Source organism: Uranotaenia lowii, chromosome 3, assembly GCF_029784155.1.
Source record: "Uranotaenia lowii strain MFRU-FL chromosome 3, ASM2978415v1, whole genome shotgun sequence".
NCBI lineage: Eukaryota > Metazoa > Arthropoda > Insecta > Diptera > Culicidae > Uranotaenia > Uranotaenia lowii.
In genome coordinates, this window is record NC_073693.1 from 86852537 (window position 1) to 86872022 (window position 19486).

Below are 19486 nucleotides of genomic sequence, written 5' to 3' on the forward strand. Positions count from 1 at the left end.
CATGATGGAGAGCATCAAGATGCGCCCTGAAAGAATTCCTCTACGCAATATTACTAAATTGGAAATAGATTATATTGATCACCGGATCAAAATCGTTGTCGGACCCTGAAAGATTAACTTTAGACCAAGTCTAACAAGATCGTTAAAATTCAAGACTCTCCGATAGAACAAAAACAAGAACGGCTGAAAAGAGTGAAGACACAGCTGATCCGGACTGATTTCCAAAATATCATATTTTCTACCGATAGAATCATCACCGTACAGCTTTTCGTGAACAAACAGAACTACAAATTTTAGTTGCCGGAAAGATAAAGAATCTTTCTTTTTTTTAGAAAAAAAAAAACGAACACACACATATAGGATCTCAGTGAAACTTCTTGTTTCTTTGAAGAGATCTAAATTCTACTTATGTCTAGAGTGTACATCTTTCAAGAATATAATGGCTAGCGCTTCAATAATGTGAACACCATCAGCTCACAGAAAGAGGACCATATCTGCCATGACCGAGACTCGATCACATAATCTCTAACTTAGAAGACTCAAACGCTTTCCTCTAGACCACGGTCGGAGGAAAGTTTGGTCATGATGACCATGAAATAGTTACGAAAAACCGAATACGAATAGTTTCATTCTCAAACGACGTTTATAATTATAACTTTTTTTTTTCGCCTTGCACTTGGAAGTTATCTGAAGACTCTTGAAGTTATCTTGATGTTTTCTTGAAGATAAACTGAAGCCTACCAGGCGACAGTAACCTGCATTTTTGTAGTTCTGGACTGGAATCACACGTAAAAGCCGTACTTACCTGGTGAAAAACAATAGAACACCCTGATTTCAACCTCAATCAATTTACGTTTCGGAAATTTTCAAAATTCAATTCAAGCTATTAATAATAAGAATACCTGAAATACATAATAAATCCGATAAGCCATTAAAAATATTAAAAATTTATAATTCCATGTTTTGGTGTAAATTTTGAAAGAACAATGCACTTCAAAAGCATTGAAATTATGCTTTAAAGTTGCTCCCTGAAATAATTTTTGAAACTCTTCATTGATTGACTAAAAATCACGATCGTTTTTAAAAAGATGAATAATAATAAAAATACGTGAAGTATAAACTTTCAAGTGCAGATTATGAAGTCCAAATTTGCAAGCTCTGAATAATAAAAACTAAAATCAGAGGTTAAACTGTGTTTTTCTATTATGAATTTTAAAAAAAGATCATGTTTTCAGTAAACAAAAATTCAGAACTATCAAATAAATTCAAATTTTTAATAAAATGTATAAATAATAACATGCATATGCATACGATCAATTTATTTGAAAATTTCAAAAATATATTTCATAGAAATTAGTAAGTTTTTTTTAAAGAAAGTACGGATAAATTATGAAAAGATAATTTTTCAATAAAAACTTTTTACCATTTCAAAAATGAATTTATAGAAAACAGCTTTTGGTGCCTTAGTTGAATGGATAGATTTTGACATCCTCAGCTCGATTGTTTACTCAAATTTCGTTAATATCCTCTAGTTTTGTTTGTACAGATTTATTAGTTAAAAATGATTCAGTGTTGAATGAAATCAATTATTAATAACTAATGAACTAACAAATCTACAAGAAAGAGAAAAAACTGGATCATGATATAATATAATAATATAATTTTGCTTTTAAAAATATCGAAACTTGATTTTGGTTGAAATTTCTACAAAAATCAGTAGAAATTCCTTTATCTAACAGAATGGGGAAAAGTGAACAAACAGAAATCTTCTCTAACTTTTTTTTGCTCAAGTAAGTGAAAATATTTTGCGGTCTAACTAAAAGACGATAGCTAAATGAAAGCCCAAATTTTCAAATTTTTTTAAGGTTTTATCCTTTTTTGATTCCGAATTTTCTTAAATGATTGTGACATATTTTTTAATGTGGTTTCGAAAAACAAAAGCTTAAAGGAAATCAAATAATTGCATATTTGGATTCAGGGCACCCAATTGATTAGAAATTAGCTCTAAAGTTCTTTGCACCTTGAAAAAATGTGAATTTTTTGGCCTGGCCATACCATGTTTCTTGAAGAGTATTTATAATAAGCAATAATAATAATTTGTAATAGATAACGTTTTTCAAAAATCAAAGTGATCAATAATAAAGTAGAGGTTTTTTGTTTTTTTTTTGGCTGATTCTGTCGACTTTCGTCAGTTTTAAACGCCTGACACATGGCAATTAATTTGTTAACTTGTGAAATTGATATTCGATGAATGAATTTTGGTTAAATTTCTCAATAAATCCTTTTCTAAATATAACTCATTTTTTGTGTCAAGATATGGGTTTAAACACAGATGGTCTATTGAATTGCTTACTGAAATTTACAATTCAAAATTACTATCAATTTGGAAACGTCTTAAAAAATGTCTTAAGCCTTGAGCGATTCATGGCTGAAATCCGCAGTAGGTGAGCTTATTTTCTGACATGTTTATGATCACTTATTTTTAAACACCTTTGAGGATCACTTAACGTCCCATTGCTACGGTAAATTCCTTTCTTGAACTGAAAATTTTGCTCCTTTTCAAATCTCCAATGAGGGGAGGGGAGGAGGGTAAGGTTAAACAATCAAAAAAATTCACGTTTTGAAAAGTCACTCACAAAATTAAGATAATATTTCCGAATACATTTTCATAAGGAGATTTCCTGATAAATTTTCTTTTTTTCAGAATATTTGAAAGTCTACTGTAGTTTAATCGCAACATGTGAATGAAAAAAATTCGGCTTGAGATCATTCTAATTTTTTTTAACTCTGATTTTAGAAAAAAAACGCTCCAACACAAAGCTAAAAATTGCTAGACTGTCATTTTTTTTTTATCTAAATGAAAACAAATTTCGGAAAATGTTCTTTTAGATATCTTCATTCATCCTTCCTTAACCCAAATCCGTTCGTGAGTGTCAATATGACACTAATGGAAGTTTATAGGCTTGTAACTTTTTTCAAGAGCATCAAAACAAAACTATTATTTCGGGGTTTACATTTTGCATCATTTTTTTATGGACGGTTCATGAAAGCCCAGAAAAAAATCCCTAATTAGACTAAATCTAGTAGTTATAAACCGTTTCCACTGCTGTCAATTTGTTTGAATCCGTCAATAGAAACATTTAAATGCTAGTGAAAAATATTCGGAAAATTTTATACAGTATACACACTTGCTTCCTCGCAATTCAACTTCTGAAATGAAAAAATCCGAAAAAATACATTCCTTACCAAAATTATCATAAGTAACATATGGTTAACTCTTTGCTTTAGTGTTCATGAAAGTTGAAGTCAAAAGCCATACGATGGAACATTGAAGAAAATACCAAAACCATATGTGACCAGAACGAAAAAGTAAACCGTATAGAACTTGCAGTAGAAGATTTTTTTTCATAACAGAAGGTAAGTCTCAAGAAAGCAAGTGAATATAACTAGGTATAGATATAAAACGTTCGGAACATTTTCTACTGACATTTTAAATTTTGCTATTGATGCATTTTTTTTTTTTAAATTATCGTAGTACGCAAAGTTATAAAGTTTTAAGCGAGGAGTGTCAAATTGACACTCCACGGATTATTAAAAAAATAGGGATGGATAAGGTTATTACTTAATTTTTCTGCAATCTGAGATTTTTGAATTTCTGAAGACAAAAAAAAAAGATAATTTTTTAGAAAAACATTCACACAACTCGAAATGACAAATAATCAAAACTAAATAAATACAAAATGATAAAACAATTATTTTTCCAATATTAATTTCTAATAGTGTTGACATGAATTTAAATTTCTGCAATCTCTTCTCCCATTCGAGTTTATATTCTGATTTATAAACATTTGACATTGTCACTATTTTTTGTATCAAACTTTCTTAACCAAATTAAGTTTTGATTTATTTAAAAAAAAACTCTGGTACATTTTTTTAAATTATTTTAACATATTTTCACATCAATTATCGACCTTCAATATAGCTCTGATAAATTTGTACAGTAACCAACGATTTTGTTTATGTAATTGATCTAAAAAAAACTCGAATTTTGTTTATATTACAACTACAAAATTACGTTGGACATAATGTGTTTACCTTAAAATGTAATGAAGTTTAGAAACAATTACGTGGAAAGTCATTATAAACCGGTAAAAACATCATTTTTAAACCGAAATACTTTAAATTTTCTTGAAACCCTGTTTATTTTATATTTACATTTCACGATGGAAGATTTCTATTTTTTAACCAAAAAAAAAAAAAAAATAGAATATGCCTTAAAGAAAAGTATAAAATTTTCAACTCCCTCCAAACCAACCTTCTTTTGACAAATTCTTTCAATTTACAGCAATACATTTATGAAGTTGCATAAAAAAGCACTTGAAAACTTCAAGATTATTCGACCTTACAGAAAAAAGTTCTAAAGCTTGAAAGAAAGTTATTTTCCTTAGAAAATATAATTGAAATTTCTAACAGTTTTCAACGAACTTGTTTAAATCTTTGTTGAGATTTTTGTTTAATTTTTTACGTATACACACACTTGTAAAAACCATAATAGCGATTTGTTGAGTTTTGTTAAAATAAATGGTGACAAACTGTCACACGAATTTGAGCTTTTGTAGAACGTCCCGTTAAGTTTACCAAATGAGTTGAAAATTGGTATGCATCTTCTAGACAGCTAAAGGAGCAATTCTAGATACCAAGTTTTTGATTCTGGTGTAAGAAGAATTCTTTTTGTTTATTATTGTTGTTTATTATTGTTTATTATCTTGATATCATCTGACAAAGGTGGGTGTCTGAATGAATAAAACTTAAATCTAGGTTTACATAAATCGTTTGCTAGTTTCTTAATCGTTCACTCATGTTATGCTCAATCCGTTGTTTGAAAGTTGCAATGGACACATTAAAGTCGAATAGGGTATAATTACGGAGAAAGCATATTTTTGCGGCACGAAGGGGGTCGTTACTGCCATAGCGCGTACTTCGTGGTTCCAATGAGAGCCAGTCTCGATTCCGAAGGGTTCGTTCTGGAGCATAAATGTTACAACGAGAAAGCAGCCAACAGCAGTCAATTTCATTTCTTAAGATCTTTGCCACGAACAGTGATCGACCAATGGATTGACGATCAGCCAGCGTATGGAGTCCAAGCAGAGCACATCGTTGTGGATAAGGCGGTAGATTTAACGGGTTTCCCAAGGTAGTTCACGGAGAGCATACCGCACAAATCGCCGTTGAATTGCTTCGAAACGCGCAACCCACAAAGCCTCAAACGGCCACCATACCAGATTTGCAGATTCCAATATGGATCGAACCAGGCAGCAATACAAAGCTCGCAAGCAGACGGGATCGGTGAATTCTGTACTCAGGCGTATAATGAATCCCAGCATCCTGTTGGCCTTATCGAGTACCACAGAGTAATGGGGCTTAAAAGTCATATGACGGTCCAATAAAACTCCAAGATCCTTTATCTGATCCACACGTTGCAGTGACTCACCCAGTATGTTGTATTCATATATGAATTGATGTTTCCTCCGACCGAATGTAATAACACAACACTTAGCAACGCTTAAAACCAGTAAATTATCAGCACACCAGTTCACAACCATGTCTAGGAAGCCTTGTAACTCATAACAATCAGCTAAACTGTTTATGATCAAATATATTTTTAGGTCGTCCGCATACAGGAGAACTCCACAGCCAATAAGAAGCCAATTAATGTCATTACAGAACATTGTAAACAACAAAGGGCCCAAGTTGCTGCCTTGTGGAACCCCAGACTTTGGAATAAAATCAGGAGATTCTGCAGAACCAATTCTGACAGCTAAACGGCGATGTAAGATAACTTTTTATCCAAGCACATAGTCGTTCAGAACATCCCAAACGTTGCAATTTTTTCAGGAGAATATCGTGATTCACTGAATCGAATTCAGCCGAAATATCAGTATAAATTGCATCGATTTGCTTTCCGCCATCCATTTGTGATATGCAATATGATGTAAAAACTGTCAAATTCGTGGTTACTGAACGTTTAGGGAAAAATCCGTGCTGATTTTCAGAGATCCAGTTCCGACAAGCTGAGAAAATAACATCGTTTACGATCCTCTCTAATACCTTCGAGCAGGCAGCTAGTGATGTGACACCACGGTAGTTGAGAATATTTTGCTTATCACCTTTTTTATAGACTGGGCTCATATACGATCTTTTCCAGAGGTCGGGGAATTTTTGCTGTTCTAGGGACCAGTTAAAGATGTGAGTAAGTGGTTTCACTAAAAGAGTACGACACTTCTTAAGAACGCACGCCGGAATTCCGTCCTGTCCGGCTGATGTGGTATACTTCAGTTTACCGATGGCTTCAAGAACCATTTCCTCGCTTATAGAAAAAACATCCAGATTCAGCACATCTATGGGCAACCGTGTGACGGCTGCGAAAATTTGATCAGCAGTTGGCGATAGATCAGAGAAAACACTGGAGAAGTGCATTGCGAAGAGGTTGCATTTTTCGGCAGGAGACGTGGCAATTCTGTGATTTAATTGGAGTACCGCAGGCAGACCGGATTCCTTCCGTTTTGAGTTGACAAATTTCCAGAACTTTTTCGGATTGCGGCGAAGCTCCCTTTGCGTACGAGCAACATAACGTCGATAGCAAAAACGGTTGTAACAGCGATATTTTCTTGTAGCAACGTTCAAATTCATTTTAGTGAAAGGGCATCTGGAGCTAGTGAACTTTCTAAGTAATTTAGAACGTAACTGTTTTAACCGCTTTAGCCGTCCATTACTCCAGGGAGGTCGAGGAGGAGGTCGCACCAAGGGTACCGAGTTGTTAAAAACATCATCCAAAATTGAGCAAAAGACTCTCACGGCAATATCAACGTCCGTACAATTGAGAAAATCCGTCCAATCGATTTCAGAAAGGACTCGATTCATTGTGTCAAAATCTGCGCGATTGAAGTTGCGAGCTGAAGTGTCGAACGCCTCATCAAAAACGATAGGGTTTGGAAAAGAGATATCAAAGTTGAACGGAGGATGGTACGTGTCAATCGGAACAACGGCATCGATGGCCTCAGTGACCGAGCTTATCGAGATAGACTCGTCCGTAAAAACCAAATCCAGCGTTCGGTTTTGAGAATTGCGTAGAGAGTTTCTTTGATCCATTCCATTCAGTTGCATTCCATCCAAAAGTGATGCACTAGCCGATGTTAATACCGAAGTAGGGTCTATCACCATACTGCTACTGTCACCACGAATCCACGTCAATTGCGGTTGGTTGAAGTCACCGAGAAGAATAACGCTGCACGAAGGATGTTGCAATCTAACTTCAGATAAGCTATCAACATGCAGATCGATAATTGATCCATCCTGACTTTTTTCCGGTGGAATATATGCTGTACCAATTAAAAACGAACTATGAGCATGAGAAACTTTCACCCACAAGGCTTCTATGCAATTGGTATTAGTCAAAGTAACCAATGATGCGCTGAGCTTGTTTAACACCGCTATAAGTACTCCACCACCCCTGCTACATTATAATCAGAGCCGAATAGCTGACTAGACGGTACTGAAGAATCGAGCCAGGTTTCGGTGAATGAGTAGATTTCGTAGCCGAGCTCTGATGTAGCAACGAAGCACTCACAAATCTTTGATTTTAAACCACGCACGTTCTGGTAATACAAGCGCAGCGCGTCAGATGAACTGGATGCGTCAATTGGGCATGTTTTGCGATGGTCAATAGGACGAGAGCTGCAAATTGAGGGGCAGTCATTGAACGCAGCGGGAGAAGAAGAAGGGTACTTGCCTGAAAGCACAGGCTGGAGCCACTATGACGAAAATTGAGAAATCACTAAGACAATGTACAAAAAAAAACGTCGAAAAAACGTTCAGTCTTTAGTATTTCGGGAGCTAGAAATATCATATTGCGATTTTGATTGGTTCTTGCGTGAAATTGTCTCAAAAACACGATGCAAACATAAAATAAATTTTTTTCTCGAGAAAACCAACGTTTTGATTTTGGATCGTTAATTTGACGTTATCATCGTCATTTTTCAAAACATGAATGAAATCCATCGATAGATTTAAATGAAATCTTTAAAACGGATATTTTTTTTTTATTTTATATGATTTCTAAGTTCGGAGATATTGTATTTTGAAAATGATAGCTTTTTGAAAATCGTGATCAAAAGAAGGGAGGGTCCAATAATAAGAGGTGGGCGGGTAATTCTTAAAAATGCAGGATTTATTGTAGATTGCAGACCTCAGCTAGTCTATCGCCCACGTTGGGAGGATTTCGGATAAGTTTTATTTTTCGCTGTGCACACTTGACTTGAAATAACCCATAAATAAATAGTTCGGTAGCAAATTTTGAATAGGGCGAATGCGCCAAATGTAAACAAACGGAGTTATCAGCTGGGTGAAAAAGTACGTTCGAAGACCTACATTTTTATTATACAAAGTTATCTAAAGGATATTTAGTTTATGAGAAATAAAGGAAACAAAATAATATTTTTGCTTGGTGCTTATGGAGCTGTCAAACTTTGAATGCGTTTTTCTCGAAACAGCGATATTGGCGCATTTGCCTATTCAAAATTCGATACCGAGTTGGTTTTTTATCGCATTTTGATTGCTAGATGGACATTTTTAAATCCAAAAGGCATCCGGGAGCATTATTACTGCCATAATTCACTGACTTAGTTGTTTTTGTTTTCTAACTTTAAAGAAGGTTCCATACAAACAGATCAAAACCTCATTAGTGCTTTCTACTTACCAGCAGATTCTGGCTCTACTCATGATAACTAATAGATCTCATAAATATACTGCGAAGAAAGCGTTTCAGTCGTTCTAAAAACTCGATCAGAAATATAAATTGCTGGAATTACTCAAACACCCAATTTGATGGAGTTATTTGACGATGACAGTAGGCTAGATTGGTATCAAAGTTTTATTAAGTTGTGATAAGAAGAGCTAATTTCGGATGAAAATTTTTAAAAACATGAAAACCAAAATAGCCACATTTGCTTCACTCATAGTTTTCAGAAGTTTGATTCTTAGTGAGACGACTGATGTCTATCCCAGCAAACATTTTTGTAGGTATATTTCTCAACAAACTTTGCTATACGCTTGATATACATTCTAAAATCAGTTTATATAACTCGAAAAAACAGCATTTACGTATTTAAGTGGAGGCAATATACATACATATTTTTAACTTCTGGCTTATGCGATAAGTGTTGTTAAAATTGGACGATATACAACACCTTTTACCGTACATCCTGACAGTATGCGAGAGAGCGCAAGTTTTGCTCTCAATGCATGCAAACCGTTGCCAGCGACAATATTTGCTGCTTCTCTCATTGGACAGTTTAACCAAATGGACCCTCTGATTTTTAGAAATCTGGTTGCACTGCAAATCGCAGAGAGAACAACAAGGTTGTTTTCTCACTTGAATCCCGCACACGGGAGACAAATTTGCAAACATGGCGCAAGTTTGTCATATACGAGTCGGTAGACTTTAACTAACCATGTTTACGATCATTTACTTGGTTTGGTAGGAATTACGATTCGCATTAACATTGTTAACGAGTTGAGCTGACATTTCTAATGCGTGTTATGTTTGCTGGGATCTATCTTTGAAAATCATTTATTTAAAGAAAAAAAGGATATTACTCATCAAAAATCATAGCATAGCATAGCATAGCATAGGGTGACTACACATATCTTGCATTGGCTGATACACGAGGTACAACTAAAGATCAATCTCGACACGAGATGCCAAAACAAGTATCTGGGCTCAATACTCGTTTCAAGTGCTGATATTGAGTATTAGTGTGGTACCAAAATGCACACCACGGCAAGTCAATGTAATCATAGAAGGGATGGTCTGAAACAGCTAAATAAACTTTTCAGGTGCAGAGAACTCATACGACCCTACATACAGATGCTGTTTTCAGACAGGAGAGGGTAGGGTTTTTTATGTTTACGGGAAATCCTATTTGGCAAATAGGATTTATGAAAAATAATGTCACGATTTACAAATAAATACAAAACTTAACAAATAAATACAAAAACAATGGAACGAGCTCACCAATTTTGTTATGTACTCAGCTTCATGGGGGCCTTTCTGAGATGTGGAACCTACTGACCACCTTTCGAAAAACTAAGGCCAATCCACGCACATTAAATAACACTTTTTTCTACAAATTTTCACTATTTTCAAACAAACTGAAGCGAATTAGGAGCTTTAAAGAAAACGTCAGCTGACTACTTCGATCAGCAGGATATTACTCATCAAAAATCAACAATAAAATTGAATTTTTTTTTTCAACCATTTTCATTTACAGATTTTGAATTGTTTTTCAGGCTTCCAAAAAACCTATCACTTGGACAAAAAAATCGTTTTTTAAAGGCATAAATAAAAAAATGTACAGCACAATTTGACCTTTTTTTTCTTATGATTTGCCAAAAAAAAAATGAATAAATCCTTGCCAAATCCGGACATTTTAAAAAGAATCCGGGCAACAGGGTCGAGCAGGACTGTTCCCAAATTTAACATTGAATATCCGGTCAAACCCGGAAAGAACCGGGTAATCTGGCAACCTTACTCTGCATACAACAATCTATACAATAATTCCTCAAGTTGAACGTCTTTTTAAGCTCCTTCAAATAAGTTCCAGCATGACTCAGCAAGATTTATTTTGTCTAATTTTAAGGCAAGATTAAAGACCAGAATAATGGAAACACGTTCAGGCAACCCAAAGTTCCAAACATACTAGAACGTGCTTTGAAGGTTCAGTCTATATGAACCAATATGAATAAAGGTTTAAAAAGAAAATTCTTCTCCAATTTATTTGGGTGTATTTTTTACACTCAAAACTGCATATAAATAAGTGAGTACAACATTTTTAATTGACTGCAAACTTTTAAATTGATTTTTAAGAGTCTTTTAACATTAACTAAATCTTGATGAAGAGTTTGGTAGCATTTTCTAAAAAAAAAAAACAAGCATGAACTGATAAGATCCATGTTGATAACTTAAAATGTTGGTACGTTTTCTCAATCGTCAACTGGTTGAATAACGAAAAACATATATCCACAAAAATGCTCAACGAGATACAACCATTATAGTAACCTTTTTTCATTCACCGGGATAAACGAGGAAGACACACGCGAATCCTGGTGGCGTGAAAAAAGTCAGCTCAAATTAAACAAATAAACAGAATAAATTATTGATGGAATTTAAATGGATTTAAACGAGTGCCATTTCGGACAATGCTTAATGGTTTTCATCTCGGTTTTTTTCCTCGTATCTGGTTTGTTTTGTTTCGCCCCTCTGACGATTTTTTCGGCATGTTGGGGAGAGGAATTGTTGGTGGTTTTGTGGAAAGTTGGGGCTTGAAATTGAACCCCCTTCCCCTCCCAATAATGGCACGAGGTGGTATTAATTGTATAATTTATTTCCAGTGAATAAATCAAATCATTAGTTTTAATCAATTTATCAACAAAAAAGGCGGAATGACAAAGTGGGATTTGAATGGCTATTAAATGACAGCACGCAGGGATTGAATGCGAAAAAAAGGACTAGAAGCAAGAAGGCAAAAAAACTGTGATACAAAATCTCGCCAATTAGCAAACAATGATCAATTCGTTTGCATGAAGTGCCACAAATGTAGTAGGAAAAAAACCATGCGAAAAAAAATAAAACTAGTTTAAAAATTCTCTTTGGGAAAAAACGAACCGGAAAAGTGCGCGGAAAACTAGAATAACTCATTGTTATCTATAAATTAACCTTCCCACCCCTCCCGAATTCCGTTTAAAGTTACCTTTCGAGCCGTTTTTTCTTCGCCATTGTTTCACCGCCCAAATGAGAAAGAATAAATGTAAGCCGGAAAGAAATTATCATTAGGTTTATGGGAATGGAGCGGAAATATAAACGTCCACCTGGTGTGTGGCACCTCTAATAGGAAGTAGAAGCGTCGGACCAAAAAGTAAACAAATAAAACCCCCGAAAAAAACCTGAAAAAAAGAAGTCACACATACAAAATTGTTGGCCCTACTAGAGTCGCGATTTTCCCAAAGCAGATTAAATTGGTAGCCGCAGCAGCATGTGGGACTCCCATGTGGAAGCGATGACTTTTTTTGGGGACTACTAAAGTTTTGTCCTGCCCTAGACGTTGGATTTTGGGGGAAACAGAGGGGTCAAGGGAAGGCATTTTAATTCCAACTAGTCGCTTGTTGGCGAAAATATGATAATGTATACAAATTAAAATTGTTTATAATATAGATTTTCAGCATGCGATTTCGGGACTTCGGAACGGCAGAAAAAAATGGTTTTTCGCTACACTAGAGCTGAGAGAAAGGGTTCAATTAACGTGAGGAGCACATTCCTAAATAGATACACGTTTCTATCTTGTTCATCTGAAGGAGGGGGAAAGAAAATAAAGGGTTGAAAAGATTATGATCAAAGCACCTTGTATGTTATAGTTATTTAAAAAAAAAGAATTCCTATCTAAATTAAAAAGCATTATATGGGTACTCACTCAAACCAGGAAGAAAGTCAAATTCCTTGACAAATTTTTCATGAAGATAAAAAAGCATCAAAAGCAACAAGAGCATTTAATTTGGTGTAAAGTCATTTTGGATAAACAGAAGACAAAAGACAGAAGACAGAAGACAGAAGACAGATACTGAAAACAGAAGAAAGAAGACAGAAGACAGAAGACAAAGACAGAATGCAGAGGTCAGAAATCAGAGGTCTGAAATCAGAGTTCAGAAATCAGAGATCAGAAATCAGAAGTAAGATATTTATCATCAGTTTAACGCCGAAAGACAGAATTTGAAAGTCAGATCCAGAAGTAAAAGCTCTGTCGCATATCTGAGTTCATAAGGTAGGGTCTGTAGTCTGTAGTAGGATCTGAAGTCTGGAAAACCACCGATTTGCCAGTTTTGAAACATTGTTTACTTTTTAGTGGAATAAATTTTAATCGAGAGAATGGAATTCAGAACGGGCTAAAATTTCTACGGATCACTCGTCTCGCTGATTGAATCCCCAAAACTCGGTCTAGAGTTGTGTCACAAAAACACAGGGAGGCAAAGTGCAAATGCTAACAACATTGCTGCAAATTTATTTTTGCCTTCTCGGTTTGAAAACGCCACCCGCCATCCGCGAATTCATATTAATACTGGTTTAATTTAAAATTATACACCGTATCATTACTTTAATTATAAAATAATTAAATTGTGAGCGCGAACGACTCTCATTATCTCGGTTTGAAGCGATTTTTTTTCTGTTGGCTCTTCTAAGCTTTGCCTTTTTGGCCCGTCATTTTTCCCACCATTGAATTGTTGGGGAACTAAAAGAGGGTAGAAGAGAAGCTGTTAAATGGAGTTGTCAACATAGTTTGAAGAGCTCTAAAGAGAGCTGCTGCTATCTCTGACCCAATCCTCCCCCAAACAGACAGACACAACATGTGGGTGGATGAATGTTAAATTTCTCGCTGACAATTTGTGAATCGCACTTCAAGCGAAAACTGGTTCGTTCGTTTGCGATTTTGGCGAGACGCGTAAATAGTTGTCCCCCATTCGCAAAATAAGTTGTAGGACGCCACGAATGGAGGTGAGATTTCAATTTAAATTTATGAATTGTTTTGCTCCTAAGTGTAAATTCAATGGATTTTTAAACGAGGTTTCAAAGCTAACCGAGAGAGACGGATTTAATTCAAATATTTTGTTTTGCTACAGGCTTAGGAATTCTTATATAGGAACTTTTTCCTCACAACTTCCTCATCCATTTGTTTCTCGTTGAATATGACATGGTTTATTGCTCGCCATACTCAATGAGGCATTTCCTTCCTAAATCTCCAAAAGTTCTGACCATTTGTCAACGGTGAAGCGCTCGCTAGTTTTATGCCTGATTAGCGAAAATTGATGGGGACTTTCTTCAGTTTTTTTTTCAAGAGTCATCGGTTTTTGGCTCGCTTAAAACCACAAATGGACCTCTGGAATCCCCATCTGGCTCATAACTCACTACATCGAGTGGATTAATCGCTAATTTAAGCAAAATTATGCATATCGTCGAGCCATTTATATGGTACTTTGCTCGGGTTCCACGACATGTCTATGGGTCGTCGCTTAATTCTCTAGAAATCGCACTTTATCAAAGGTTTCACTGGAGATTCATTTTGATGTAGTTATTTTCTTTTTAGTTTTTTTTGTATAAAAAAAAATATAGAGACGACTCATAACTTGTAAGGATAGTCAGAAAAAGAGCCTTCGTCGAGGTTTCTGTTTTACGATCCACTTCAATTACATTGTCCTTATGGGTGGTGCGGTAGTTTTTCCATTTTTTTTATGATCGTAACACGCACCCCTCGAGGAAGGCTTAGAGGAACAGGCTGGAAAAAAATAACTCAAATCTTCCAGCCAGTATTTCATCATTCGTTGGAAGAAACCATTCATCTAACGCGTTGGAGACATTTCTGAGCAGTTGAACAAGAATTTCCTAGCCTCAAACGGATTTACGACCGAGCGCGGCATAAATCATCGCCCATACAAATTATGATTTCTTACACCATGAAGCGAGCAGGAGGGTAATAATAAGGTTGTTTCTGGCGTTGAAAAGAAGTCTGTGTGGAGTCCTTAGGGGGTTCGATCCGGAAAAAAGGTCCATACAAAAAAGAAAGGATCGTAAAACCGAAACAAAATACCTGCCGAAAGCATTGCTCTGCCCAATAAGTCCGGTGAAGACGTCAACGACGACGAATATAGCATACCTATTGCATTATGGACCCGTTCAGGATGTTGAGCCCATTTATTGCGAATGTGTTATAATTCGAAATTGACCCTAATTAGCGTGGGTAACGCGAGAGAGTGTCGGAACCCCGTGAAAAGGTTCATATAAAATGATCTGTTCTAAAGAAGGTAGTTACTAAGTAAACTGACTTATGACTTTCAGTGAGGAAGCACATGATTCATCTCCATCCTACTGAAATCATATGTGTGAGGAGACCTACTGATAACGGAAAAGATAATGACTCAAGAGCGCAAATATTTTGCTTCCTCAAATTTAAATCATAACAGAAGTGGTTTTTTGATTTACGGATCCGCTGACACTGATGTCTTCAAAATGTAGATATTTTTCCTCGAAATAAAATATACAGATCTGTAGGGTGTCCCATTATGTCTAGGCACGATTTGAATAGAATCCTATGATTTCAGCTGTGTATTGTTGTTTACAGTTAGACTTTAAACTCTTTGTATCGTGAGCTCCTGTTTTTATAATTTTCGTGAAAATGAGAAGCATTTCGTGCACGAATGATGTACCTTACCGGACATTTCGCTGACTCATTTGAAGAAAACGGAAGAAGTAATAGTGTTCCGAATTGCGATTCGGAAAAATAAAGAGGAAAGCAGCTTCAGAAACTGGGCGGAAACCGGTGGACAAAACTCTGGACCGGAAAGTCATTCGTGCTTACGCCAGTAGAAAGATGGCCTTAGTTCGGGATGTAGCTCGATAATTTCATACCGGGATACCGATGGCATCAAGCTCCAGAACCAAGCATGACTCTAGTAGTGACGATCAAAAAGTTCTTTCGAAGTATATGAACTGTGTTTCCTAAATTACAAAATCATGAGATTTGAAAGCGGTTCAAAATAATCGATTTTTGCAAACTCAACACAATGGGAGCTCGTTCCGTTGCCCAAAACAGATCATATACGCAGCTCTGAAAGCATCTGTTAACAACGTCTGGTTATGTGTGGATGACGAGTTCTAAGTGATCAAAGCAATTTTGGAGAAAAGGCGTTTAAAAGTTTTCTTTTTTCACGTTTTAATACATTTGTCAGAAAAAATGAAATTTTCTTTCGTTCGATCGGAAAAGTATGAAGGAAAAATTTTATTAATCTTAAAATTTCACCAAATATAGTATGAAACAAGAAACATCGTAATGCATTATAAACTAAAAATTGATATTTTTTCCACTTTACCCCTTTGGTTCTGAAGGCCTCATATTTAGTCGAAAACAATTCCTTAATTCGTCGAAAAATTGCATTTGTTTTGTCAGTTTAATGGTCGCTTGACAGTCTCAGCTGCCTCAATTTCAAATCCAGTTGAAGACAAAGTTGAAAATTGAGGACAAAGATGTAACTTACAATCACAAAACAAAATTTGATTATTTACGAAAAGTCAGTCAGGTCAGTAAGCTTCTCTATCACTCAGTTTTGTTTTTTCTTTAGGCACCAACTATCTGATCCACGCCATATTGAGAACTGTATTCCTTCACATAGATTTTACGTCAATAAGCCATTCAGAGCTATGTGAATCTCATGTAGAATGCAGCAAAGCAAGTCCCTCTATACTTGGCGGATCACTGGATTTTCACATAAATCAAATGTGTCTTTGTTTTGACAGCATTCATCTCTGTGAATTTCACATAAGGATCTAGTGATTTTTATTAGGTTTCAAGTGCTTCACGTTGTAAAGTAATAAATCACGTAATGTGGATACGTGAAAATCCAGGTGAATTTAACATTACTTTTTCGGTTGAGTGCAGTCATCAAGCCGAAGGATATTTGGCCACATAGGAAAATATACTGATAGAAGGAAAAAAAAGGTAAAACACGCCTTCTTTCTAGGTAAATTTCACCTTTTTTTATCATCTAGAATAAAGGCGAATTTTACGCAAAAAGGTTAATTCTTCCGTTTTCTCATTCACTGATTAAAAATGTTAATGCTTTACTCGAAGAGGTAGAAACAGGGTCTCATTTAGCCGCCGGGAGGCCAGGGAAATTTTTCTAGGGAGGTGAGGGGGCAATTTTTTTTTCATTTAATTTCGAGATATATCTCTAGCAGTTTGTAAAAAAAGTCTAGTTTATTTATTCTGAAAACAAGCTATATTTCTGCTAAATAAAATGCAAAATAAAACTGCACATCGTTGATTCTAACTTGAGATGTCGATCCTGATTAAACATTCATCCTTACAATAGAGTTTCAGTTGAATAAGTTGAATTATAAAATAAAAACTTCTACTTTAGAAATAAACTTGTGGACCACGGAAATAAAATTCAGAGTCCAAGTCTCAAATAATTGTGCACATTAAAATTTTTAAGGAGCAAGTGGAAATAAAAGAACAATGGAGAATTTTTAATTCCTTGAAATCAACATTAGAATATAGAAAATGATCCTAATGTTAGAATCAAAATCAAATTCAGTTAAAGAATAGATAACATCATTCAACAATGAAGAGTTTTAAATTTAAATTCAGTTCCAGAGTTATCCAGATAAGAATTCTAAGTCAGCCTTTAATTTGAAACACTAAAATCAAAACTCACATTAGAAAATTAATGGACAATTAAAATAAAGAGCATTTTTTGTCATTTCTTAATTAGAGACAGCTCAAACTTTGGAGAAAACTAATGAGCATTGTAATATTCAATCAAATCATTTATTGTGTCTCTGAGAAAACAAACGGAACCATACTTCGAATCTTGGATATCTAATTTTGGCAGATATGAATTTGAAAGTTATTTGTTATCAAATTTTTTTAAACTCTGAATCAAGTTCCGTACTTAAATTTAAAAAAAGTTAATAATGGTGAATAAATATATTCTTTTCAAAATCAAAGGATTTTTTATTAGTGCCTCAAAAAAATTAATACTTTGTCAAAAGTTTGAACGTTACTTTTCTATTTTACGGTTTGCTTAACCCATAAATATTATAAATTTTAAACCGTCTTTAAGAGAAGAGATCATTAGTTATAGTACTAAATAAGTATTAGCGTGGAGAATACTGAGCGATGGCCTTCCATTTGACGTTACCCAAGCAGACTTCCATTTGACGTTACGCTCCACGCACACTGAATAAATTCTTCATATGCGCGATACGTGAAAATGTACATGGATTCTTGCCACCATGAAAATCACGTAAAACCTACGTGAATTTCAGAGCTCGCGCAGTAAGCAGAATTCACGATATTTTCATATGAGTTGTATGTGAAAACAACGTAGATCGAATGTGGATAGGGATTCGTTCTGCTATATGCGATTCATGTAGATTTCATTGTAATATCAACTTAAGAAGTTTTTTCGTATCTTTCAACTAAAAATTGTTTGGATTTTGAAAATAAAGTTTATTATTTAGAGCTTATCTGTGATTCCGGGTGAAGGTGTGAAGGTTGTTGTTCGAATTTATTTATTTTTTAAAAAAATATAATAAGTTGTTGCTTATGAAATGTTTGAAAATTAATGCAAAACTACTTGCTCCTGATTACCTACACTGATATTCTATCAGTTGTGAACGCAATTGTTATGAAAATTTCCTTGAAAAACATCGCGTTTTATGGGTTAATGAAGTCAAAAATATCGTTCAACCTAACCAGAAGCATATCTTGATATGAGCAAAGAAACAATAAAATTAAGCAGCTTAAACCCATAAGAAGAACCATTATAACAAGTACCTTGGATGTAATTTATTTCACCTGCGAGGCGCGAGAAGTTTTTACTTTCGGCCCAAGAAGAAAGCTTCCCCGTCCATGGTTTTCTTCCGCGGCAGCAAATTTGTTAACAAATCGAAAAAGCGTGACCGGTAGCATTAAATTTATGTTGCCTCCGGTTTTCCAGATTGGGATTGTTTTTTTTTTCTTCTCGTTTCCCCGCTTTAGGCAGGATATTCCGTTATCAAGATCCGGAAACGTGTGTATTCCGTTCGCGTATTTCCGTCCGTTGACTGGTGGTTGCCAGTTCACGCATTCGGGGGATTTGGGAAAAGCCCGTTCGGAAGCGTGGATAAATTTGTCATTTTTCTTATATTTATTACCTGGCTAGTGGACGTTTGCTGGCCACGTGGATCCCACGGGTGCCTTGCGATTGTCGTTGAATTATGAATATGACAAATTAGCAGATTTGATGGATCTGTTCCTGAAGCGCAACATTGAAAGAAAATCTGAATAAAATAATTTTTGATAGTTAAAAGTTTATGATTAAAAATGAGTCCTGATTACAACATCATGTTGAAATTCGAGAGTTTTTATGAAAACTTCCTCCTGCATAATACTAGAAGTTAACTGATTGTAATTCTGTTTCAGTGCCATGTGAGCCTAATCCAGTTTCCCTCCTTAAATTATTTTTTAAATTAGCTGAGCTTTCCAATTCCGGTTTTCTCAATCTTTAAACCAAGCAAAAACTCTCACGATGTGCGCGGGATAATAATTTTCGACAATTTACTCCAATTTTATATTTCCGAACGCTTTCGACCGCGCCGGAAGTCGCCTCTTAAATAATTTGCCAAGACTTCGGGGCGATTTTGAATCAATTTCCCGATAAAAGCACACTTATTATCATTCTCTTTCTTTTCTCTCTTTTCCCATATTTTGACCCACAGATGGCGAACCGATCAAACTTCCGGAAAATTTAGAAAGTTTACCACGGGCTGACCATTTCCCAACCCAGCGACATCGATGGAATACTAATGAGGTAAGTGTGGGGCGAGAATGCCAAAAATGATATC

The 19486-nt window shown here is 35.3% G+C and overlaps 1 protein-coding gene across 7 annotated transcripts in view; it reads left to right on the forward strand.

Annotated features, from left to right (window-relative positions):
- The window catches only part of LOC129756408 (uncharacterized), a 434792-nt gene that overhangs the window by 324522 nt on the left and 90784 nt on the right, over positions 1-19486 (forward strand). For all 7 annotated transcript variants that reach the window (XM_055753271.1, XM_055753273.1, XM_055753274.1 and 4 more), the window contains one exon: positions 19361-19452. In XM_055753271.1, coding sequence (XP_055609246.1) covers positions 19361-19452 — 92 coding nt within the window. The remainder of the gene's footprint in view (positions 1-19360; positions 19453-19486) is intronic.